Raw genomic sequence first — 21763 nt, 5'->3', positions numbered from 1 at the left:
AGGGGAAAAAAAGACTTCAAAAATAAAAACATAAGACTTTGCAACAGGATTCTAGAATCAGAGGCTTTAGAAATTTAATACTATCTGTTAAGTAATTAAAGGGCTGAAAATTTAAACCATCTGACTCTCAGAAAAAACTTACTCAGCAGTTGGCCCAGACTGGAGCCACAAGTCAAGTCAAGTTCTGGGGTTCTTAACTGTTATTGTGTCCTGAAATCCACTAGCAGTCTGGTGAAAAGCAAAGTCTCTTCTCAAAACATTGTAATGTATAAAGTAAAAAACATAGATTTAAAAGGAAACCAATTACATTAATAGCTATAAAAATATTTTTTAATTTGTCATATCAACACAAAATAACAAAGTCTAGGTCTAAAAACTTAGAAGTAATGACAAGCATAAACAATACATAACTGTAATGTGACATGACAATATATGTAATTTCTATTGGTGACAAAAATCTTAGAAATTGCCAGCAGTACTGTGGTATGTCACCTATATTAATAATTAAACAAAATGCTAAATTTCCGAGAGAATTTTAAAATACCATGTGACCCAGTTATGTCTCTTCTGAGTATCTACCCAAAAACTTTGACAGTATTTATCTGTAAATATATATGTACCTCTATATTCACTGAAGCATTATTCATGGTGGCCAAGAAATTGAAATAACCAAAGCATCCTTCAATAGATGATTGAATAAAGAAGATGTGGTACATATATACAATGGAATATTACTCAGTCATAAGAAAAGATGAAATGCTACCATTTGCAACAACATGGATAGATCCTGAGATAATCGTGCTAAGTAAAATAAATCAGACTGAAAAGTTGAGAACCATATGATTTTACTCATATGTGGGATATAAAAATAAAAGCAAAAAATGACCAAGACAAATAGACTTATGGACACAGACAACAGTTTAGTGGTTACCAGAAAAAAAGCAGGGAAGAGGAAGATAGTTAATGACAAAGGGAGTCAACTATATGTTAACAAAAGGAGATTTGATTTTGGATGGTGAATACACAATGCAATATACAGATGATATATTATTGAATTATATGTACACTTGAAACTTTCATAATTTTATAAACAAATGTCACCCCAATAAATTTAATTTAAAAATCTAATATCTTTCCAAGACCACAGATACCTTGGATTAAAAAGTCCCATTGGAGCTGTAAGTTTAGAACCCAGAGTGGCTTCTAGAGAAGTTAGGCAATGTCCACCACAAAAGACAAGAGGCTCCTACTCAACTAAGACAAAATATTTTCCTGGTTTAAAGGAGAAACCACATCTGCTCACTCTTCTTCCTCCAGTATTAACAACTTAACCTAACACACCTATACAAAGGAGCTACAAAGAATGCATAGAAATTATATGAATACTATAAAATACACTGTAAAATACAGTGCAGCTACTAATATTGTACAATCTAGATGAGTGGTTCTCAACATTTAGTGTGCATAAGGATCCTATGAGAAACGTGTTTCTGGAAAAAAATTTATGACCCCATTGTTAGAGTAGATCCAAACAGAGATTAGTAATCTTCACTTTTATTAGAACCCAAAGTGATTCTTATTCAAGTGGTTAATCACAAAACATTTGAGATAATACTAACAGAATTAAAAGGAGGCTTCGATTTCAACAAACAGAGGAACTAAACTCTTAAAGAAATATAATTAGTATAATTAAGGTCCTCAAAGGATTTAAATGTATACTACTGCTATAAAAAGAATAGTCACAATTAAACCATGGTGTTCTTGGAAATTAAAAATGGCCTTGCAGAAATATAAACTACACAATTGAAGTCTTAAAGAGCAGAATAAACGCTCCTAACAACAATATCAGTAACAAAGAAAGAAAGCCAAAGAATTCTCGCAGAATGGAAAATGTCAAGAACATGTAAAATATGAGGAAAAAAATTAAAAACTTGGAGAGTCATCTAGATAGGCCAATATCCACCTTAATAGTAGTTTCAGAAGAGAAAAAAATAGAGGAAAAAATGTTTCTCTGCCTAAAAAAAGATCTAGAAAACATATATCAAATCCTTAATAGCAGTAATCTCAAGCAATCAGAATGAAATTGAGTTGGAATATAAGGGGACATTAATGTTTCCTTTACATATTTATGTAATTGTATGATTATTTTATAAGAATAAATTCATGCATTCCTTATGAAATTAATTTAATCATAAATGAACAAAATTAATGCTATAGATACACCAGGAAAATGCTAATAGAAAGCCAGGATATCAATATCAATACCACACGAAATAGAAGACATCATTAAACAGGAAAAATAGAAAAATTTTATAATGATCAAAGGTAGACTTTATCAGAAAGTCTGATAGCCAAAAACATTTCTGAACTAATAATAAAAGTCTCTAAATGTGTGAAACAAAATACCACTAGAATTACAAGCAGAAAAGAGAATTCTGCTGTAATGCAGGAAACTTTAACTCTCCTCTTTCAAACAAATGGGGTAGAAAACACCAGTTAGGATGCAGATAACTTATTTATTAAAATTAAGAAGCTCAAGAAAATCTATTTTTTAGAACTGTCTATTGAACAGTGAATACACATTTTTTCAAATATATATGAAAACTTTCAAAAAACATAAATTAAATAAGCTACAAATAAAATCTCAACAAGTTTTGAGAAAATTCCAAAAATAAAAAAACTTCTCAAATAAAATCTACATTTTCTGACCAAAATTCAGCAAAGCTAGATATTAATTTTAAAAAATAACAAGCAAAAACCATTTTTAAAATGTTTAAGGGAGAGAAGTCAAAATGGTGTAGAAGATAGTTCATCTGCTCTTATGACCACAACAAAGTTGTGATGGAAACATGGAGCAAACACTGAGCAGGGTCGCCTGGGATCTAGATGAACAACTAGAGAGAGAAATAAATTACCCTGCAACAAGAGAAGATGGGACGAGGCCAGGTTTTGAGGCTACACAGTCCAGAGCAACAGAGTGGGACAGAGGCTGCGGCAGCTGGCAGTACAGACATTACTCTTAAAGGGGACGTGGCCATGACCAGACTTTCGCAGTGACAGACTTACTAGCTCTGAGCACCAGCGACCAGTTGGCTGCTGGTAGGAGCGGGGGGATCACTAGGAAATTTCAGGGGGATACCGAGTTGTTGGAGCGAGAGCCAGAGGTGAGGCTCTCTCCTGGGCAGAAGTGCTAGGGGAATCCATTGATTCTCTGTTAAGCCCTCCCCTCTCCTAGTGTGCAGACATAGCACCACCATAGCTGAGATATCATCAAACTGGATAACAGAGCTTGCCCCAACCAGAGGATTTCCTGAAACTCTGCCTTCCCCAGCTCAGGGGCCCACCCAAGCTACATTCAGTTGTGTCCTTGGCGAGGCAGGTGCTCCTTGCTGAGCATGCTCCAAGACCCATGCTTATGGCAGCTGGCCTCAGTTTCTGCTGTGCTTTCTTGCAGCAACTATAAGCACAGCATATGTGGATTGCTTGCTGAATCTTAACAGGTGGCCGTGGATAGGCACAGGCTGGAGCTATAACTGGCCTGCTGCTGAACCCCTCTCAGGACTGTGTCACTGGATGCCTACTACACAAACCATGCTAATAAAACAGAGAGATTTAGGAGCTTTGCTTAGTACACAGAAACAGACACAGAAAGGCAGCCAAAATGGGAAAACAAAGAAGTAGAAACCATATGATGGAATAGAACAGAGATTCAGGAATAATGGAATCAGGCAATCTAACAGATGCAGAATTCAAAACAATGATTATAAAAATGCTCAATGAACTTAGCGGAAGTGCAGATGAACTCAGTGAGAACATTAACAAAGAGATAAAAAAAAATAAAAATTGAAATGGAAATTATAAAAGGGAACCAGTCATAAATGAAGAATACATTATCTGAGATAAACGGTATATTAGAGGAAATTAATGGAGCGGATGAAGAAGAGGATCAAACCACCAGTATAGAGGATGGGGAAGCCAAGGACACCCAATCAGAACAGCAAGAAAAAAATAAGTCCAGACTATAATAATAATTTAAGGAATCTTTGGGACAAAATTAAATGTGATAACATAAGTGTAATAGGAAGAGACAGAGAACAAGAAGTAGAAAAGCTATTTGAAGAAAAAATGATGAAAAACTTCCCTAACCTGCTCAAAAAAAAAAAAAAAAAATGAAGCTGAAGAGGCCCACACCAAGACACATTATAATTAAAATTCCAAAGGTTAAATAAAAAGAGAGAATCTTAAAAAGCAGCAAGAGAAAAGCAGTTAGTTACCTACAAGGGAGCACCCATGAGACTGCCAGTTGATTTCTCAAAAGAAACTTTGTAGGATAGAAGGGCTTGCCACAAATTATTCAAAGTGATAAAAACCCAGCATCTACAACCAAGAGTACTTTATCCAGCAAAGCTATCATTTAGAGTCGAAGGACAGATAAAGAGATTCCCAGACAAAAATAAGCTAAAGGAATTCATCAACACCAAACAACTATTGCAGAAAATTTTGGAGGGATTTCTTTAAGAAGAAAAAATATGTATCAAACTCATGAACAAAAAAATGGTAATAACTACATATTTATAAACAACTATCTCAAATGGAAAAGAATTAAGTGCTCCAACCAAAAGATAGAGTTGCTGAATGGATAATAAAACAAGACTCCTACATATGCTGCCTACAAAACACTCACTTCAGATTAACAGACACACACAACCTAAAAACAAGGGAATGGAAAAATATATTGTTTTGATGGACCTAGAGGGTTGCGCTAAATGAAGTAAGTCCGATAGAGAAAGACAAACACCACATGATTTTGTGCACATACAGAACCTAAAGAACAAAATTAAAAAAAAAAAAACAGTAAAAACAAAAACAGAAACAAACTCAGAAATACAGAGATTATTTTGGGGCTATTAGACGGGAGGGGAGTTGGGTGGGATGATGGAAAAAAGCAAAAGGATTAAGAAATACAAAAGAAGAAACGTGGTAGACTGAGCGATATCTTCAGATCTCTCCCCTTGAAAAACAATAAGCTTAACATCTAAAACAAACAAACAAACAAACAAAAACACCCAAACTGCACACCAACACGTCTGAGCATGGTATCTGCGCATAAGAGCTACCACAGGTCAAAACCCTGGGTGTTGGGCAGTGGACTCAGAGAAATAAAGAAGCTGCCTCTTGCAGCTTCCAGACTCATTGTAGGAACAGGAGGAGGGGTAAAGGTGTGGCAACTTCCCTGAAAACCCTCACTGGAAGTGCTGGGAGTTCCATGCAGTCAATGGCTGGGTCCGATCATCAGAGCAGAAAGCAGAGAAGCAGGATGGGACCGCAGAACAACAACAGTTGACTTTTACCAGCCACGGTTGCAAAACTGAGGCTGAGCTGCAGACCCCCAACTCCCAACACAGACGACTCTCCCCCTATATCCTCCTAGACCGATCACCATGAAGTTCCAGGGGAATCTGAGCAAATGCTGCTGAGACTATAGCTGACACTGGCAGGGACTGAAACTGAGGGTAGTGAGTGTGATTAAATATCTACGAGAAAATAAAAAAGGCATTATTTAGGCTTTAAATAAAGCAGGCATCCAAGAGGCTTGGATGCCACCTACTGGAAATCAAAAGAAAAATGCCTTCTTTGTAGCAGACTAAAGAGAGACTTGAGAAATAAATCTTTCTGGAAAAAAAAGCAGAATACATTTCCATTAATGCCAAGGCACAGAAATAGCCTATTAAATACCATGGGCAACCAAGATAACAAGGTATCTCAGAAAGAAAGAGAAACATCTCAAGAAAATAAGCTTACAGGCATAGAAATATACGACTTAAATGACAGAGAATTGATGATGGTACTTCTGAAAAAACTTAGTGCGTTCCGAAACGAGTCATATCAACAATTTCAGGAATTGAAAAAACAACTAGATGAGCAGAGCAAGGAGATCGAAACTCTCAAAAAGAACAGAATAGATCTTCGGGAGATAAAAACACACTACTAGTGTTAAAAAGTGAAATAGTAAGCTTGGGAAATGAAGTCGGCCAAATAAAGGAAAGGATCAGTGATATCGAAGACAGAAATCTAGAAATAAATCAGAAAGAAGAAGAGAGAAACTGAAGAATGAAAAATAATGAAAGAAAAATTCGAGAATACGCTGATATCATCAGGAGAGGAAACATAAGAATAAGAGGCATTATTGAAGGCAAGGAAAAAAAACAAGGACTAGAAGGCATTTTCAGACAAATAGTTGATGAGAATTTCCCAAATCTCGGAATGAGCTGGAGCTTGGAATTCAAGAAGTCAACAGAACACCCAATTATCTCAACCCAAAAAGGCCTTCACCAAGACATATTGAATTAAAGATATCAAAAATAAACACCAAAGATGGAATTCTCAGAGTAGCCAGGGAGATGAAAATGGTAACTTATAAAGGAAAACCCATTAGATTATCCTCAGACTTCTCAGTGTTAAACTGACAAGCCAGAAAGGAATGGAATCAAATATTTAAACTATTAAGTGAAAGGAACTACCAGCCTAGAATAATGGATCCAGCTAAGCCTTCCTTTAGATATGGAGAAATTAAAACCTTTCCGGATATACAAAAATTGAGGAAATTCTCCACTACGAGGCCTGCACTCCAGGAAATACTGAAAGGGGTCAGCTCACCTAAAACAAAATGACAAAAACCAAACAAAACAAAACCCATAATTAGGAGTAAAGTGACTATCAGATAAATAGAAGCAGAGGAGTGCAACTCTTACTAAGAACATGGCATTATAAGCTTAAATAATAAGAGAATTGCTGTAGCAAGATAGTATTGAATGTTCAGCACACATAGTGACAAATTGAGACAACAATGACTGAAAAAGGGAGGATTCAAAGATCCAAAGTCACAACAGAAAAATGGAGATAAGGCACATGCAGAAGAAAATGGACAGTTGTATATATATAACTATCCTTTTCATATTTGTAATGGTAACCACACACCAAAGATACAGAACTAAAGTATATAATATAAAACAAGAAGAAACAAAGGATAAACCCACAAAACCTAACCAAAATAAAGAAAACAGAAACACAGAGACAAGTAAGCGATGGAAACACCAAGCTACCAAAAAGCAAAAGATAAAATGGCTATAAGAAGATCTCATACTTCAACAATCACCATAAATGTAAATGGACTGAACTCGCCAATAAAACAGCACAGAGTTGCAGAATGGATCAAAAAACAAAATCCAACCATATGCTGCCTCCAGGAGATACGGCTCAGTTCCAAAGACAAACATAGACTTAGAGTGAAAGTGTAGAAAATGATATTTCAAGTAAATGGCATTCTGAGAAATGCAGGAGTAGTAGTACTAATATCAGATGAAATAGACTTCAAAATAAAATAGGTAAAGAAAGATACTGAGGGACACTTCTCAATTATAATGGAAATCAAGCACCAAAAAGACGTAACACTTATTAATATCTATGCCTCCAATCGGGGAGCCCTGAAACATGTAAAGCAATTACTAACAGAACTAAAGGGAGAAACAGACCAAAACATTATCGTAGTAGGGGACCTAAATACCCCACTGTCAGATCATCCAAACAGAAAATCAATAACTAAATAACATCCTTAAATGACACATTAGACCAAATGGACATAACTGACATATACAAAGCCTTCCATCCCATAACAGCAGCTTAGCCATTCTTCTTTAGTGCACATGGAACATTCTCAAGAATCTACCACATACTGGGACACAGAGATAGCCTCAACAAATATAAGAGGGTTGAAATCATATCAGCCATATTCTCTAATCATAATGCTTTGAAACTAGAGATCAACTGTAAAAAGAAATCAGGAAGAACCACAAATACATGGAGATTAAAAACATGCTACTGAAGAATAACTGGGTCAGAGAAAAAGTAAAAAAAGAGGTCAAGAGTTACATAGAAATGAATGAAAATGATAGTACAACATATCCAAACTTTTAGAACAAGGCAAAAGCGGTCATAAGAGGAAAGTTCATATCATTACAATCCTATCTCCAAAAACAAGAACAAGCCCAAATAAACAATTTAATGCTTCATCTTCAAAAACTAGAAAAGGAAGAGCAAATGAAGCCTAAAGTCAGCAGAAGGAAAGAAAACATCAAAATTAGAGCAGAAATAAACAAAATTGAAAAAAAATAGAAAAAATAAATACAACAAAGAGCTGGTTCTTTCAGAAGCTTAATAAAATTGACAAACCCCTGGCTAGACTCATTAAAGAAAAAAGAGAAAGGACACAAATAAACAAGATCAGGAATGAAAGAGGGGAAATTATGAGTGACATCACAGAAACACAAAAGATCATGTAAGAATGCTATGAAAAAGTATATAATACCAAATTAATAACCTAGAAGAAATGGACCAGGACTTAGAAAAATACACTCTTACTAGACTGAATCGGTAAAACTGGAAAATCTAAATAGACTGATCAGCAGTATGGAAATTGAAACAATTATCAAAAACCTACTGAAAAGTAAAAGTCCAGGACCAGATGGCTTCACCAGTGAATTCTACCAAATATTCAAAGACTTAATACATATTCTCCTTGAACTTTTCCAAAAAATTCAAAGAGGAGGCAAAACTTTCAAACTCATTTTATGAGGCCAATATTATTCCAATACCAAAATCTGGTAAGGATAACAACATACACACAAAAAAAACTACAGACCAATATCTCTCATGAATGCTGATGCAAAATCCTAAATAAGATACTAACCGAATACAATTTGTTCAAAAAATTATACACCACGATCAAGTAAGCTTCATCCCAGGGGCACAGGGATGGTTCAACATAAGCAAATCAATTTGATACACCATATAAACAAATTAAAGAATAAGAATCATATGATCATATCAGTAGATGCAGAAAAAGCCTTCGACAAGATATAGCATCAATTTATGATCAAAACACTTAACAAAATCAGTAAAAAAGGAAAGTACCTTAACATCATAAATATATGCCAACATTACACTTAATGGTGAAAAACTAAAAACCTTTGCTCTAAGATGAGGAAAAAAGCAAGGCTGTCTATCATGGCTACTATTGTTCAATATAATATTGGAGGTCCTAGCTAATACAATCAGGTGAGAGAAAGATACAAAAGGCATCCAAATAGGAAACAAAGAAGTCAAACTGTTACTATTTGCAGATGACATGATTCTCTATATAGAAAACTCTAAAGATTCCACAAGAACACTTCTAGGAACAATAAGAAAATACAATAAAGTTTCTGAATATAAAATCAATGTTCAATAACGCACAGTGTTCCTATACTCTAGTCATGAAGTGTCAGAAAAAGAAGTAGGGAAAATAGTTCATTTTGAAACTGCAACAACAACAAAAAAGTACCTAGGAATTAATTTAATAAAGCATGTGAAGGACCTATATAATGAAAACTACAAGACTCTATTAAAAGAAATCAAAGAAGCAGAAAGAAATGGAAAGAGATTCCGTGTTCTTGGGTTGGAAGAATCAACAAAGTTAAAATGACTGTATTACTTAAAGCATTATACAGATGCAATGCAATCCCCATCAAAAACTCATCGGCACTCTTTAAAGAAATAGAACAAAAAACCATCAGATTTGTATGGAAGCACAAAAGACCCCAAATCACCAAAGCCATCCTGAGAAAAAAGAACGAAGCTGGAGGCATCACTCTACCTGACTTCAAATTGTACTACAAAACAACAGTAATCAAAACAGCATGGTACTGACCACAAAACAGACACATGAACCAGTGGAACAGACTCGAGAGTCCAGACGTAAACCCATGCTAATACGGGCAAATAATTTTCGACCAAAAAAGCCAAAAACATGCAGTGGAGAAAGGAAAGCTTCTCCAATAAACGGTGCTGGGAAAACTGGAAAGCCAGTTGCAAAACAATACAATTAGATCGAAATGGATTAAGGATTAGAGTATAAGACCTGAAACAATAAATTGCATAGGAGAAAACATAGGAACTAAACTCATGGACCTTGGACTTAAAGAGGATTTTATGAATTTGACCTCAAAAGCAAAGGAAGTAAAAGCTAAAATAAATGAAGGAGAGTACATCCAACTAAAAATCTCCTGCTCAGCAAAAGAATCCGTCAACAAGGTAAAGAGACAACAATCAGAATGGGTAATTATATTTGAAAGCAATGCCTCCGATAAGGGCCTAATATCCAAATTATACAAAGAACTCATACAACTCAATAACGACAACAAAAAAGAAAAAATGGAATTAAAAAATGGGCAGAGGACCTGAACAACCCTTCTCCCAAGAAGGCATACAAATGGCCAAAAAACATATGAAAAGATGCTCAATCAAATGCAAATCAAAACCACAATGAGATACCATCTCACACCTGTTAGAATAGCTATAATCAATAGGACAAGTAATGACAAATGATGGAGAGCATGCGGAGAAAAAGGAACCCTCATACACTGCTGGTGAGACTGCAAATTGGTACAGCCACTATGGAAAACAGTGTGGAGGTGTTTCAAAAAACTAAGAATTGATCTAGCATATGATCCAACAATCCCTCTACTGGATATTTACCCCAAAGACTTGACAACTCATATATAAAAAGATATTTTCACACCGATATTCAGAGCAGCATTATTCACTGTGACCAGGACATGGAAGCAACCAAAGTGTCCTATGATAGATTGGCTAAAGAAGCTGTGGTACATATATACAATGGAATACTATTGAGTCATAAGAAGCGATGAAATACTGCCATTTGTGACAACATGAATGGACCTTGAGATAATCATGCTAAGTGAAATAAGCCAGACAGAAAACGTTGAAAATTACATGATATCGCTTATATGTGGAATATAAATCTAAAAGCAGCAAATGAACAGAATAAACAAACAGAGACTCATGGACATGGACAAGGGACTAGTGGTTACCAGAGGATAGGAGAATGGGGAAGGAGGAGGGAGGTAGATGGAGTAAAGGGAGTTCAATATATAGTAGCTGAAGGAAACTAGAATCTTAGGCATACACACACACACACACACACACACACACGCACATAAATTGGTACCTATTTTAAGGAAATAAAACAGAGAAGTACTGCCTATCAAATGTCAGATGTATAGAGGAAAAAATAACACCATGAATAAATTTTAAAACAAGGAAGCAAAACAAAATGAGGAAAACAAAAATAAACTAAATAGTTGTACTAAAGATATTATAAAAGAACAGCAAAATTAACCTTTAGAAATCAGAAAGTAGGAGTTAATAAAAAATGGCAAACATTAATAAATTTAAAATAATTAAATCGTAATCTTAACTACCAAAAAACTTTACAGGGAATAGAAAGTCAGATTTTTAAAAGTTAGATTGAAAAATACAAAGAAGATATGTCCTAATATCATTCTTATGGTGCCTCTTTTCTACTTTACGGAATTTATTAAACTTTTCTTTATTTCCTTGAATCCATTTTAGTAAAGCTTCCATGGATATCCGAAATGTGTTTGTTCTGTTACATGCCAAGTTTTGTACATTATATCAGGTAGCAAACTGTCCACTCTGTTTATGGGATAGTCAGTAAACAGTAATAAAGAAAATAAAAAGTGCTTTGAGGCCCTCTATAATATGCCTTAAACAAACTTTCCTAAACTAGATTCCAATCAGTATGAAGTATGAATTGTCTACTCATATTACACAGTCTCTTCGATACCTCCGTATTTCTTTTTCCTCCATGCTTTTTATCTATATTTCTCACTAAGACACTCTCTAATTAACTAACCTAACATTAACTAGCACTTAATTTCATCTCAGAGTCCTGGAAAGTATGGGAAGTGTGGAAAATGCACACACATCTGTTCAGACTCCTAAGGGACCAGTAATCACCAGTTCGGTCAGCTCCCAGAGGCAGGTGAGTTAGAAGCTAGACCCTGGTCAGTAGTTGGAAAAGTTAGGACATTATATGTACAGTCTAACTCCTTCCAAGGATAAGCTGAAAGTTGGGCTTTATTACCTACTCTCTTTACACTGAGCCAGAGGAAGTGCTTGCATGCCTGTTCAAAATTGCCTCTTTGTTCTCTATAGTCCCAAGGGACTAGTGCCCCATATGCTCCCAAATATGGGCAAGTTAGGAGATAGTCCCTCTGGTAACAGCCGTAAGAACTGGGTCACTAGATGTGGTCCAAATTTTGCCTCTCAAGGAGTAGCTGGAAGGTGGAGGCTCTCTCTCAATTGCATAGTGCTGTGTTATGAGTGATTAATGTAAAAATGTGTCTAAGCTTTTAGTACCTCTTTTGATATAGGTATAGTCTCAGTCATCCAATGTGTAGGGACTCTCAAATAGTTTCTGGTTTTCTCTCAGAAAGAATTGATTCATGTGTAGTTGTTTCTTCAGTATACTCATGGTTGGAAGGAGTCAGGAGCCTCTTATTCTGCCATCTTGCTCAGAATAAATTCTCCACACTTTCTCTTAAAAATATTCTCTTTGTCTTTGATGTTCTTCAGTTTCACTACAATACATATAAATGAATTTCTTTTTACATATCTTGCTTAGGAATTTTTGGGCTTCCTTAACTGTAAAGATTGGTGTCTTCCATCAATTCTAGGAAATTCTTAGCATCTTTTTTATACCTTTCTTTCTTCTAAATATGATATTAGAATATTTTAGAACTGATACCATCTTCCATGTATCTTAACTGCTTTTTTTTTTTTAAAAAATTGTTTTTTTATTTTGTGTCTCTCCATGGTGCATTGTAAGAAACGTCTTCAAATATATCCTTCAGATCATTAATTTTCTCTCATCTCCCATTTTGCATAACCACTGAATTTTTTTATGATTGTGTTTTTCATTTTAGATTGTTCTGCCTGGTCAACTTCAACAGTCTTTTGTTCCTTTATCATATTCCTCAAACTATAATGAATAAATGAAGGAAATGTATATTAAGCATACAAATTTACATTCAATATCTGCAGTGTTTGCAGATCCGATTCTGTACTTTGCTCCTTCTGCAAAGTCTCACTCATGGTGGTTTGCTTATTTGTGCATGTTGTGAGTCTTATTTCACTTGAGAATTTTTTGTGAACTGGGTGTAAAGTTAAGAAAAAAAAATCTGACTTTATTTTTGGCAGGCACTTGGAGGTACTGCCAAGACAAGACAACTTTAAATTTTCATATGGAATATTCAAGGATAAACAGATAATATGAATTCTGACCCAAGATTCAGATAAGGAAAGATTTATGATTAGAAATTCCAAGATGTTTTCTATTGTTTTGTCTGAGCTACCCAGAGCCAAGGTTAAGCCAGCCAGGTCTTTCTTTCCACTATCTCCTGCTGTAGGGCCTAGTGTTTGTCTTGTTCATCCTATGAGATATTTAAATTTAAGGTCTCCACTTTATGAAAGGATCTCATGTGACTTCCCAGCTGGTAGTATATAGGCTTTGCCTTCTATCCTCAGTTCATGGTTTTTCAAACTCCAAGCTGCAGGCCATAATGAAAAAAAATTACCTACATCTCCTAGTGCAATGCTTGTGCTGGCTTGTTAGTCTGGATTTCAGCTTTCTTTGTATCTGGCTGGTCTCATATTTCCCCAACACATCTATCAGATTATCTACGTATTTAAAAGTATTTCATTCATCATTTTTATTTCACTATATTTCTAGAAACCAAATCATTTTTTAAAATAATTTAACAGTAAGTCATATATATTTTGCATTGCATGTTCACCACTCATAGTTAGATTTCTTCTGTTACCACATTTTTGACTCATTTTACCCAACTACCTCTACCATTCCCCATTCTCCCTACCCTCTGGTAACCACTAGTCAGTCTACTGTCCATGTCCATGAGTCTCTGTTCTTCGTGTTTGTTTGTTGCTTTAAGGTTTATATCCCACATATAAGCGATATCATTTATGCTCCCCTATCACAGAAAAAAATCTGAGCAGCATATCACTTAGATATGTTTCTGGTGGTTTAACTTATCACAAAGTCATGTCCCAGATAAAAACTAAGTAAAGTAGAGCAAAATACCCCAAGACCATACACTGCCAGATGGAAAAAAGAGAAAAAAAATAGGGTTAAGGGGAAAATGTTTTTTGCTCCAATATCAGAAAATGACATACAGAATTTCTCTATATATTCTTTTTTTTCTTCCTTCATTTATTCATTGATATTCACCTAGCACTTACTATGCATAGAGCATTGCTCCAGATGCTGGAGATACAACAGTGAATAAAGAAATATAGGAACAATGATACATAAATAAATATGCAAAAAAGGAAGACATTAAAATAAATATGACAGCTTTTTGAAAATGAGAAAACACTATAAGACTTCTTTGTTATTATAATCTTTATCACAAGAGGATCTAGATAATTCTTATGGACCATGATTACAACAGCTGCTGCACAAGAGAAAGTATGACTTGATGGGCTTGGATTTTCAAAGCAATTTTCACTGGCAAAGTTTCTTGCTTAAAGACATTTTCAAAATTCTGTTAATCCACAATCTGACACTTCTCAACTCTCATTCAGTCACAAATGCGGAAAGAACACCCTATAATTCATATTAGCCCTTCCAATAAATCAATCGATTTAGCCTGTAAACTATTCAAATTAAACTTCTATTTTCTCCACCAATAAATCTCAGGTTTCATATCCACAACCAGCCATGGACCAGAATGAAAGATTTAATGAAGCTTCAGCAGGTAGTTGTTGAGTAAGTGCTCTGATACATTTCCGCCCCATAAACATTTAATGAGACTTACTCCCAACAGAGTGTTTACTACATCAATTTATCTCATAGCATTATATTTGCAGAAGCCAGATAGAGCAAAGGTGATTTTGGATCCTTTACCAGTACAGCTCCCTGTAAATAAAGTGCAACCATTTAATATACAAAATCATTTTAAAAGACTAGATGCTCAATAAATTTTTCTTTATCTAGTTCAGACAGCCTCAGCAGTTATTTGTAACTCGAATATAAAGGTATATATAAAATTTAGGCATTTTATACTATCTTGGACATCCCTCTACCTTTGACTGAAACTGAATTTTAAAGTTTGTTGAGACAGTATTAGGATTTCAGGGAAATATGTTTGGTATTCACATCTGCCTTGTTCAGAAGATGTGAATCAGCCACATATCTTGGGAAAGGGAAGATTCTATCACTATTCCTAGACCCACTTCATCAAAACTACACACACACACACACACACACACACACACACACACACACGCAGGCACGCACACACGCGCACTTTCTCCTCCTCTCCAACCACTACCATTTCTTATCCATAATGGCCACTTTCAACTAAAGTAGGAAAAGAAAGAAAAGAGAAGTCCCAGAAAGAATAACAGCTTGGAAATCTGTCTTCTACAGTCCTGGGAATACACAGTGCAGTGTCAGGGATAAATTGGACCACTTAAGCAAGCATCCCTTGACATCATTCTGTTTACTACTGTGAAAAATGATATAGAGTCCTATCTGTTCACTCTAGAAAACTTTACCTCACCATATTAGCCACCCCCTAAATGCAGACTATTTCTACTTAAATGGCTCACATACAATGGCCTTTTCTCTAACTAGTTATTAAATCTTTTAGACTTAATTACATTTATCATTTCTCTGATGGTTTATAGAGACTAACAATCTTAACATAAATTGTGTTGACTTTTAATTAAGCACATTAAGTTCTATCTATGAGAATTTGATATAGCACAGAAGTTAGAAACAGAAAGTCTAGGTTCACATCCTGGCTGCTATTACTCAATAGCTTTCTCATTTGAGCAAGTAACATTACCTATGTAAGTCTTGGTTTTATTTTCTTTGAAACAAAATTAAAATGCATATCTTATAGGGACTCTGTGATAGTAAGTGTTTAAGTGGTGTTTAGCGATCAAGAAATGTTACATTTTAATTATGGTGGACCTAACATTCTATTAGTATCACCAGTATAAAATTAGTAAGAAACAGTCTTGCCCACAGGAGTTTTCAATTTTCTTATGAAGACAAGACACATAACTAATGGACAAGTTTACTGAGTGCTCATTACACAGGACAAAAAATTACATGATGAAGTATTATTAAAGAATCACCACTAATCTTCTATCCTATTTAGACAAATAGATCCTAAAATTTTCACATAGATGCTAATAATTATGAATTTAATAAATTTTCACATAGATGTCAGTCATAGAAATTGAATGATAATGAATTAGAAAAAGAGACCTATTTAAAGACATGTAATTAACAGAAAAGCACGCAGAAAGGTTATTCTGAATTTAAATGCATTAAGTCTTTAATAATTGTATCGTGAAAGTTATATAACTAAAAATAATATGAGAATTACACGTTATATGTTTAGTTTAGTTTTAAGTTATCAGTAAAACTTAAATAATTTTAATTGCGCTGATTCTTCATTATGAAAGAATCTAAGCATTTTATATGCTTCATTAATCCACTGATTCTGACAACACTATGATTGATATAGATTCTATTATTATCCCCATTTTATAGATGAGAAAACTAAAAGTTAAATTACTTTCCTAAGGTCACACAGGCAGTAAACCACAGCTAAGATAGGAATTAGGTGTTTGGGATTCAGAACCCTTATCCTTAAGTGCCCCTGATTAATGAACTATATGTCTGACTTGGGTAGCCAATGATCTTTGACATCATACTTGAATGTCTGATAAATATCTCAAACTCAACATATTGAAAATTGAGTTTCTGAGGTTATTCTCAAAACCAGCTTCACCCAGAGTATTCTCTATCATGATTGATGAAAACTTCGTCCATCCAGTTGCTCAAGCCAAAAACAAAACAAAACAAAATTTTTTAATTATCTGTGGTAGACACAAAGGTGTACTGCCCATTTCCCCTCCCAGGTAGGACTTGGTGGCCAGCTGTGAGCGCAGCAGATGGCCCCCAGCTGCCAGTTTCTTCAGTATCTTTTTCAGTTGCAGGGGCTGCTCTACACTCCAGACCCCTAGGGGTCATACTCTTACCAGGACAGGAAAACCTGCTTCCATTGACTGAAAGGGGCAAAAAGACTTGGCTTTTCTGCATGACAAGGTAACTCGAGAACAATCTTCTTTCCAGAACTCCCTACTGATTGGTCTAGGCTTTCTAGGTCTGGCTTACAGGGAGACTTCTTCCTCTGCTGTCCTGTTCCCTTTCTCTTTCTCTTCACTCATGTTAATTCCTAATCACACAGTGTCCCAAACTCTGTCTGGTGGGTGCTTCTAGAGGACCCAGCCTGTAACGCCAGCCAGGGCTCCTCCCTTTCTCTCATATCCCACATGTGTTCTGTCAAATTCAGTTGGCTCTACTTACAAAATTTAGCCTTAATATTTATTGATGCCACATCATCCAAACTAACATGTAAGGTGGAATGAGATGGTACGTGTAAAGTGTAAGGATGGAACCCATGTTACTACAATAGCCTCTGGTGAAGGCTGGAACACTTAGCTGTCTGGAGGCCATTTTTCAGCTTCTCCCTTTGTTTACCTTCAGTCTCTGAGCCACACACAGTCAATGTAACCCTTTTAAGACTCAACTCTCCAGAGTCACACCTCTGCTTAAAACCTTACAATGAATTACAGTTATTCAAAGTAAAAGCCAGAGTCCTTAAAAGCCTACCCAGCCCTCCATGACCTAACCCTATTAAGTCTCTGACCTCAGCTCCTAATACTCATTCCTTCAACCTCCCCACCCAGGCACTTCAGTTTCTGTGCTGACACTTAAATACTAAGGCATAGCTTTAAGCTTTTGTTCTAGATCGCCATCTACCTGATTCTCTAACTTTCTTCAAGCTTTTGATAACATCTCATTTTTTCAGTGTAACATTCTATACAATTTACTTATCAATGTTTATTGCTGGGTTTTGCCTATATTCCCCTACTAAAATGTAAGCTTCTGAGGGTGGCGATTGAGTATATCCCAAATACAAAGAACAGTGCCAATAATAAGTATTTGTGGGATGAAAAAATCCTATATTTCATAAGTTTATCTATATAAAATAAAGCCATCATTTCAATCCCATTAACAATCCTCAATTTAAATGTATTGACTTCCTTGGTAGAGATGTAAAGGAATAAAAAATCTGATAGAATATTTTCTTGCTAATAAATTCACTGGAAGGTACAAGATGATAATAGAGACTGATTGCATAAATGGACTTTTATTTACTCCTACTCTAAACTCTAACATACATATCTGAAAACCTATTTCTGTTTATTTTCATATTGGGACAACAAATCACATTTTACCCTTCTCACAACTTACCTCAAGCTCATCAAGAGCACTTCCCAGGGTTGCTGCCTGAGGTTCCGGTGGAGCTTGAGTATTCTGGATGCCTTGTGAAGCATTTGAAATTACATTGAGGGCATTCTGAATTTCTTCACAGACTGTGTCCTTGCTGGCCTTGAGGGAAGCAACATCAGAATGTTCCAAACAAGCTGAACAAATTGAATGCAAGAGTGGGGAGTTCTCCTTCAAAGATGCCCGGGCCCCTGCAATTTCATCCCTCTGATCTGGAGATTTTAAGTCCTTAGGAGAGAAATAAAAAGAGATGTGCCTTATATGAGTTATGGGAGAAAATTTATACAAAGAAATTCCATTTTTTTTTGTCAATATATATGAAAAGATAATATAGACACTAAGAAATCAGGTATAAGTTAAAATCAAGGCCAACAATTATTTTCACACTCCTTCAGATTCCATTAAAAGTTCTACAATAGGAAAGCTGAGCCAATTTGCAAATAAAGATCATAAGGAGCAGGTGTGTAATACTGAGTAGATCTTACATTTGTCAGTCATATCCTTATAAGTCAGAAAAATACTCTGGCATTACATGATTAAGTGAATTATAAGAGAACTTGAATTATATGGATGCTGATTATCTATTTCCACAAATGCTGATGATTACATTTAACATTTTCATTAAAACTAAACAAATTCAATTAAGAATACTAATTTGAGCCTCCCACCATTCGCCTATTTTCCACTTTTTGTCAAAAATACTCACTAATAAATTACTCCCATAACTTTGACATTTATTCAACAGTTACTGAGCACTGAGCATATGCTAATCCTTGTGCCAAACGTTGAGTGTACAGTTGTGAACAATCCTACAAGGATCTTGCAGCTTATGTTCTTGTTTGAGGGGTAGGGTGCCTAGACACCTACATTAAACAGGGTAAACAAATACACAAGACAATTTCAGGTAGTGATAAATGCTATGAAGAAAACAAAAGTAAAATATCATAGAGACTAATTAAAGAGGGGAAAGTTGCTTTATCTTGGGTGGTCAGAGAAGATATTTCCACTGAGATGACATTTATAGTAAATATAAATGAAAAGCCTTCCAAACAGTGAGAAGAGAGGAAAGATAAGGTTCTATATAAGTGAAAACTAGCTCAAAATACAGTGAAAAACTCTGGCAAGCCCTACCTTAACCAAGTGATGCAGGTAAACATCATTAGTGATATCCCATGGATATTGTATACCCCTTGGTATACTATGACAAGAAGGGCACTTTCTCTCTATGGTGTTCTCTCCAAATCAAGATCCCAGTCTAATCATGAGAAAAAACAATAAACAAAACTAGGTTGGGGAAGATCCTACATGAGGCCTGAGCATTATTCCTCAAGATTGTTAAGGTCATGAAAAACAGCAAAACTAGCTGGTAAACTCTCACAGGTTAGAGGAGACTGGGGAAACGGGGCACCTAAATGCAATGTGGTACCCTGTATTAGATCCTGGAAAACAAATAAATATCACATTCAAGGAAAAACTGGTGAAGTCCAAATAAAGCCTGAAGTTTAGCTGACAATAACGCATCAATATATGTTGTTTGTTATAACAAATGAAAGAATAACAATGGGAAAAAAAAAAACAGAAGAAAGGTAAATGAGAATTCTCTGTACTAGCCTTGCAATTTTTCTGGAAATTTAAAAGTATTAATATAAATAGAAAGTTCATTTTAAATGAAACTATTTTGAGGGATCTTAACAATAGCTTATTCATTCTATGTACACTATCTCATGTAATCCTAATTTTAAAAAAAATCATAATAGATATTATTCGCCATTTTAAAGATGAGAAAACAGAGATTTAGACTTTAAGTTCCTAAACCAAGTGACAGAGCTAGAGGGTGGTATTTCTTGTGCTTGTAACCTAAGTCACTGTGATGCTAAACCTTGATCTCTGCACAGGAAATATCTTCCTCATTTGCTATACAAGAATGAGGACTTGTATTTATCTAATGACTCATAATTTATAAATTGCTTCTAGATATAGTATTTTATTGATTATCACAACATCTTTGGAGGCATTAAGACTGGTGTTATTAGTCCCATTTCAACTAAATAGATATTTAGTGTAAGAAGATTAGGAAGCTGGTAAAAGAGCTGAGGTCTAAACCAAAGTCTTGCAAATCCTGAGCATTTTTCACAAGACTCTGCCACCAAGGAATAATGATGCCTGAGGTTAATAAATGGCTGTGCTACTATATTTTTAGTTCATTCCTTTCTGAAAATAAAGGCTGTCTGCTACTTTATGCAGGCTTGGTAGAAGATTAACTTCTTTATAAGATATAGGGAGGACAGTTAGAAGTAGCTGTCAACCCACTGTTCATACACACTAATTAACCAAGAAAAGATACTTCGTGGTTTGCTTGGCTTGCTATGATTTCTCCCTTATATTTCTGGTCTGGGTTCTAGTTTCAGCTCTGTCATTAGCACTAGGAGCTGAGTAAGTCTTCTACTCTTTCGATGTCTGTTTTTCCATCTATAAAATGGGGATAATGACATTTCCGCAAACATAAGATTGAGTATGTAGCACATCAGAAATGGAATATACTTGGAAAACAGTAGAGACTTATATAAAGAGTACAGGATTATTTTATTCTTGAATTTTATCAGACTTGGAGTACTGTCTTTGGCTTGTAATGGTCTCCATGATTTTCATATTTCTCACAATTTTATAACACTGTCTATGTATATCTCAGTGTAACTGAGGATAAATAATTTAATGTTTTAAAAGGATGCACAACTCCTCAGAGGAATAACAATAAAAACTATAAATATTCAAAAAAAGCTAATAAAATTATCTGCATATTAAAGTATAACCAAAACTTATTGCATAATTCCCTCTAAAGTGACTTATAGGTAATGTATACTTCTTTATCTAGAATGGCAGTGTCAATGTTTGGGTAGTTTCTGAGAGGAGAAAGTCTGTGAACATACATTATTATGAGGAAGGTTAAAGTTAAAAATATTATTTTCTCTGATGGTGGCTATATATATTTCATGGTAAACTGTGGTAACTTTAATGTTGCAAGAACTTTGGAATTTAAAAAACTCGACTGTACTTTTGGCATTGAGCCTAAGCTTTGTTATCTCTGCCCAAGGAAATTACAGAATCTTTACTGAGTACTGCTCTTCCAAATAGCAAGTTGATAAAGCCCATGAAAAAGGAGAAGCTTGGTGAACATAACGAAAGTGACATATTATGGCAGCTGGTGAGAGAAAGAAAGGCAGGTTACAGAGTATAGGTAAAGGAAATAAAGAAGACAATACCGTTTCTCCTAAAGGACATCCTAAAGGGTAAAGTTAATGTAATAAATAGAAGCAAAAGCAAAAGGGGAACTAATGAATGCCAGCCTTCTAACAAAAGGTTACGGCGATATTTGTTTTGTTTTATTTTAACTAATGATAACCATGAGTTAGAAGATTCATATGTTGTCTATTCATCCCAAAATTTTAAACC

The 21763-nt window shown here is 35.1% G+C and overlaps 1 protein-coding gene across 3 annotated transcripts in view; it reads right to left on the bottom strand.

Annotated features, from left to right (window-relative positions):
- CTNNA3 (catenin alpha 3) overlaps window positions 1-21763 on the bottom strand; it is a 1366626-nt gene that overhangs the window by 1034639 nt on the left and 310224 nt on the right. For all 3 annotated transcript variants that reach the window (XM_036222548.1, XM_036222546.1, XM_036222547.1), the window contains exon 6: window positions 18278-18541. In XM_036222548.1, coding sequence (XP_036078441.1) covers window positions 18278-18541 — 264 coding nt within the window. The remainder of the gene's footprint in view (window positions 1-18277; window positions 18542-21763) is intronic.

The sequence above is a fragment of the Rousettus aegyptiacus genome, unplaced genomic scaffold (genome assembly GCF_014176215.1).
Source record: "Rousettus aegyptiacus isolate mRouAeg1 unplaced genomic scaffold, mRouAeg1.p scaffold_m13_p_6, whole genome shotgun sequence".
Taxonomy (NCBI): Eukaryota; Metazoa; Chordata; class Mammalia; order Chiroptera; family Pteropodidae; genus Rousettus; species Rousettus aegyptiacus.
The sequence above is the reverse complement of the archived record's forward strand: the minus strand, read 5'-3'. Positions and strand labels throughout refer to the sequence as shown.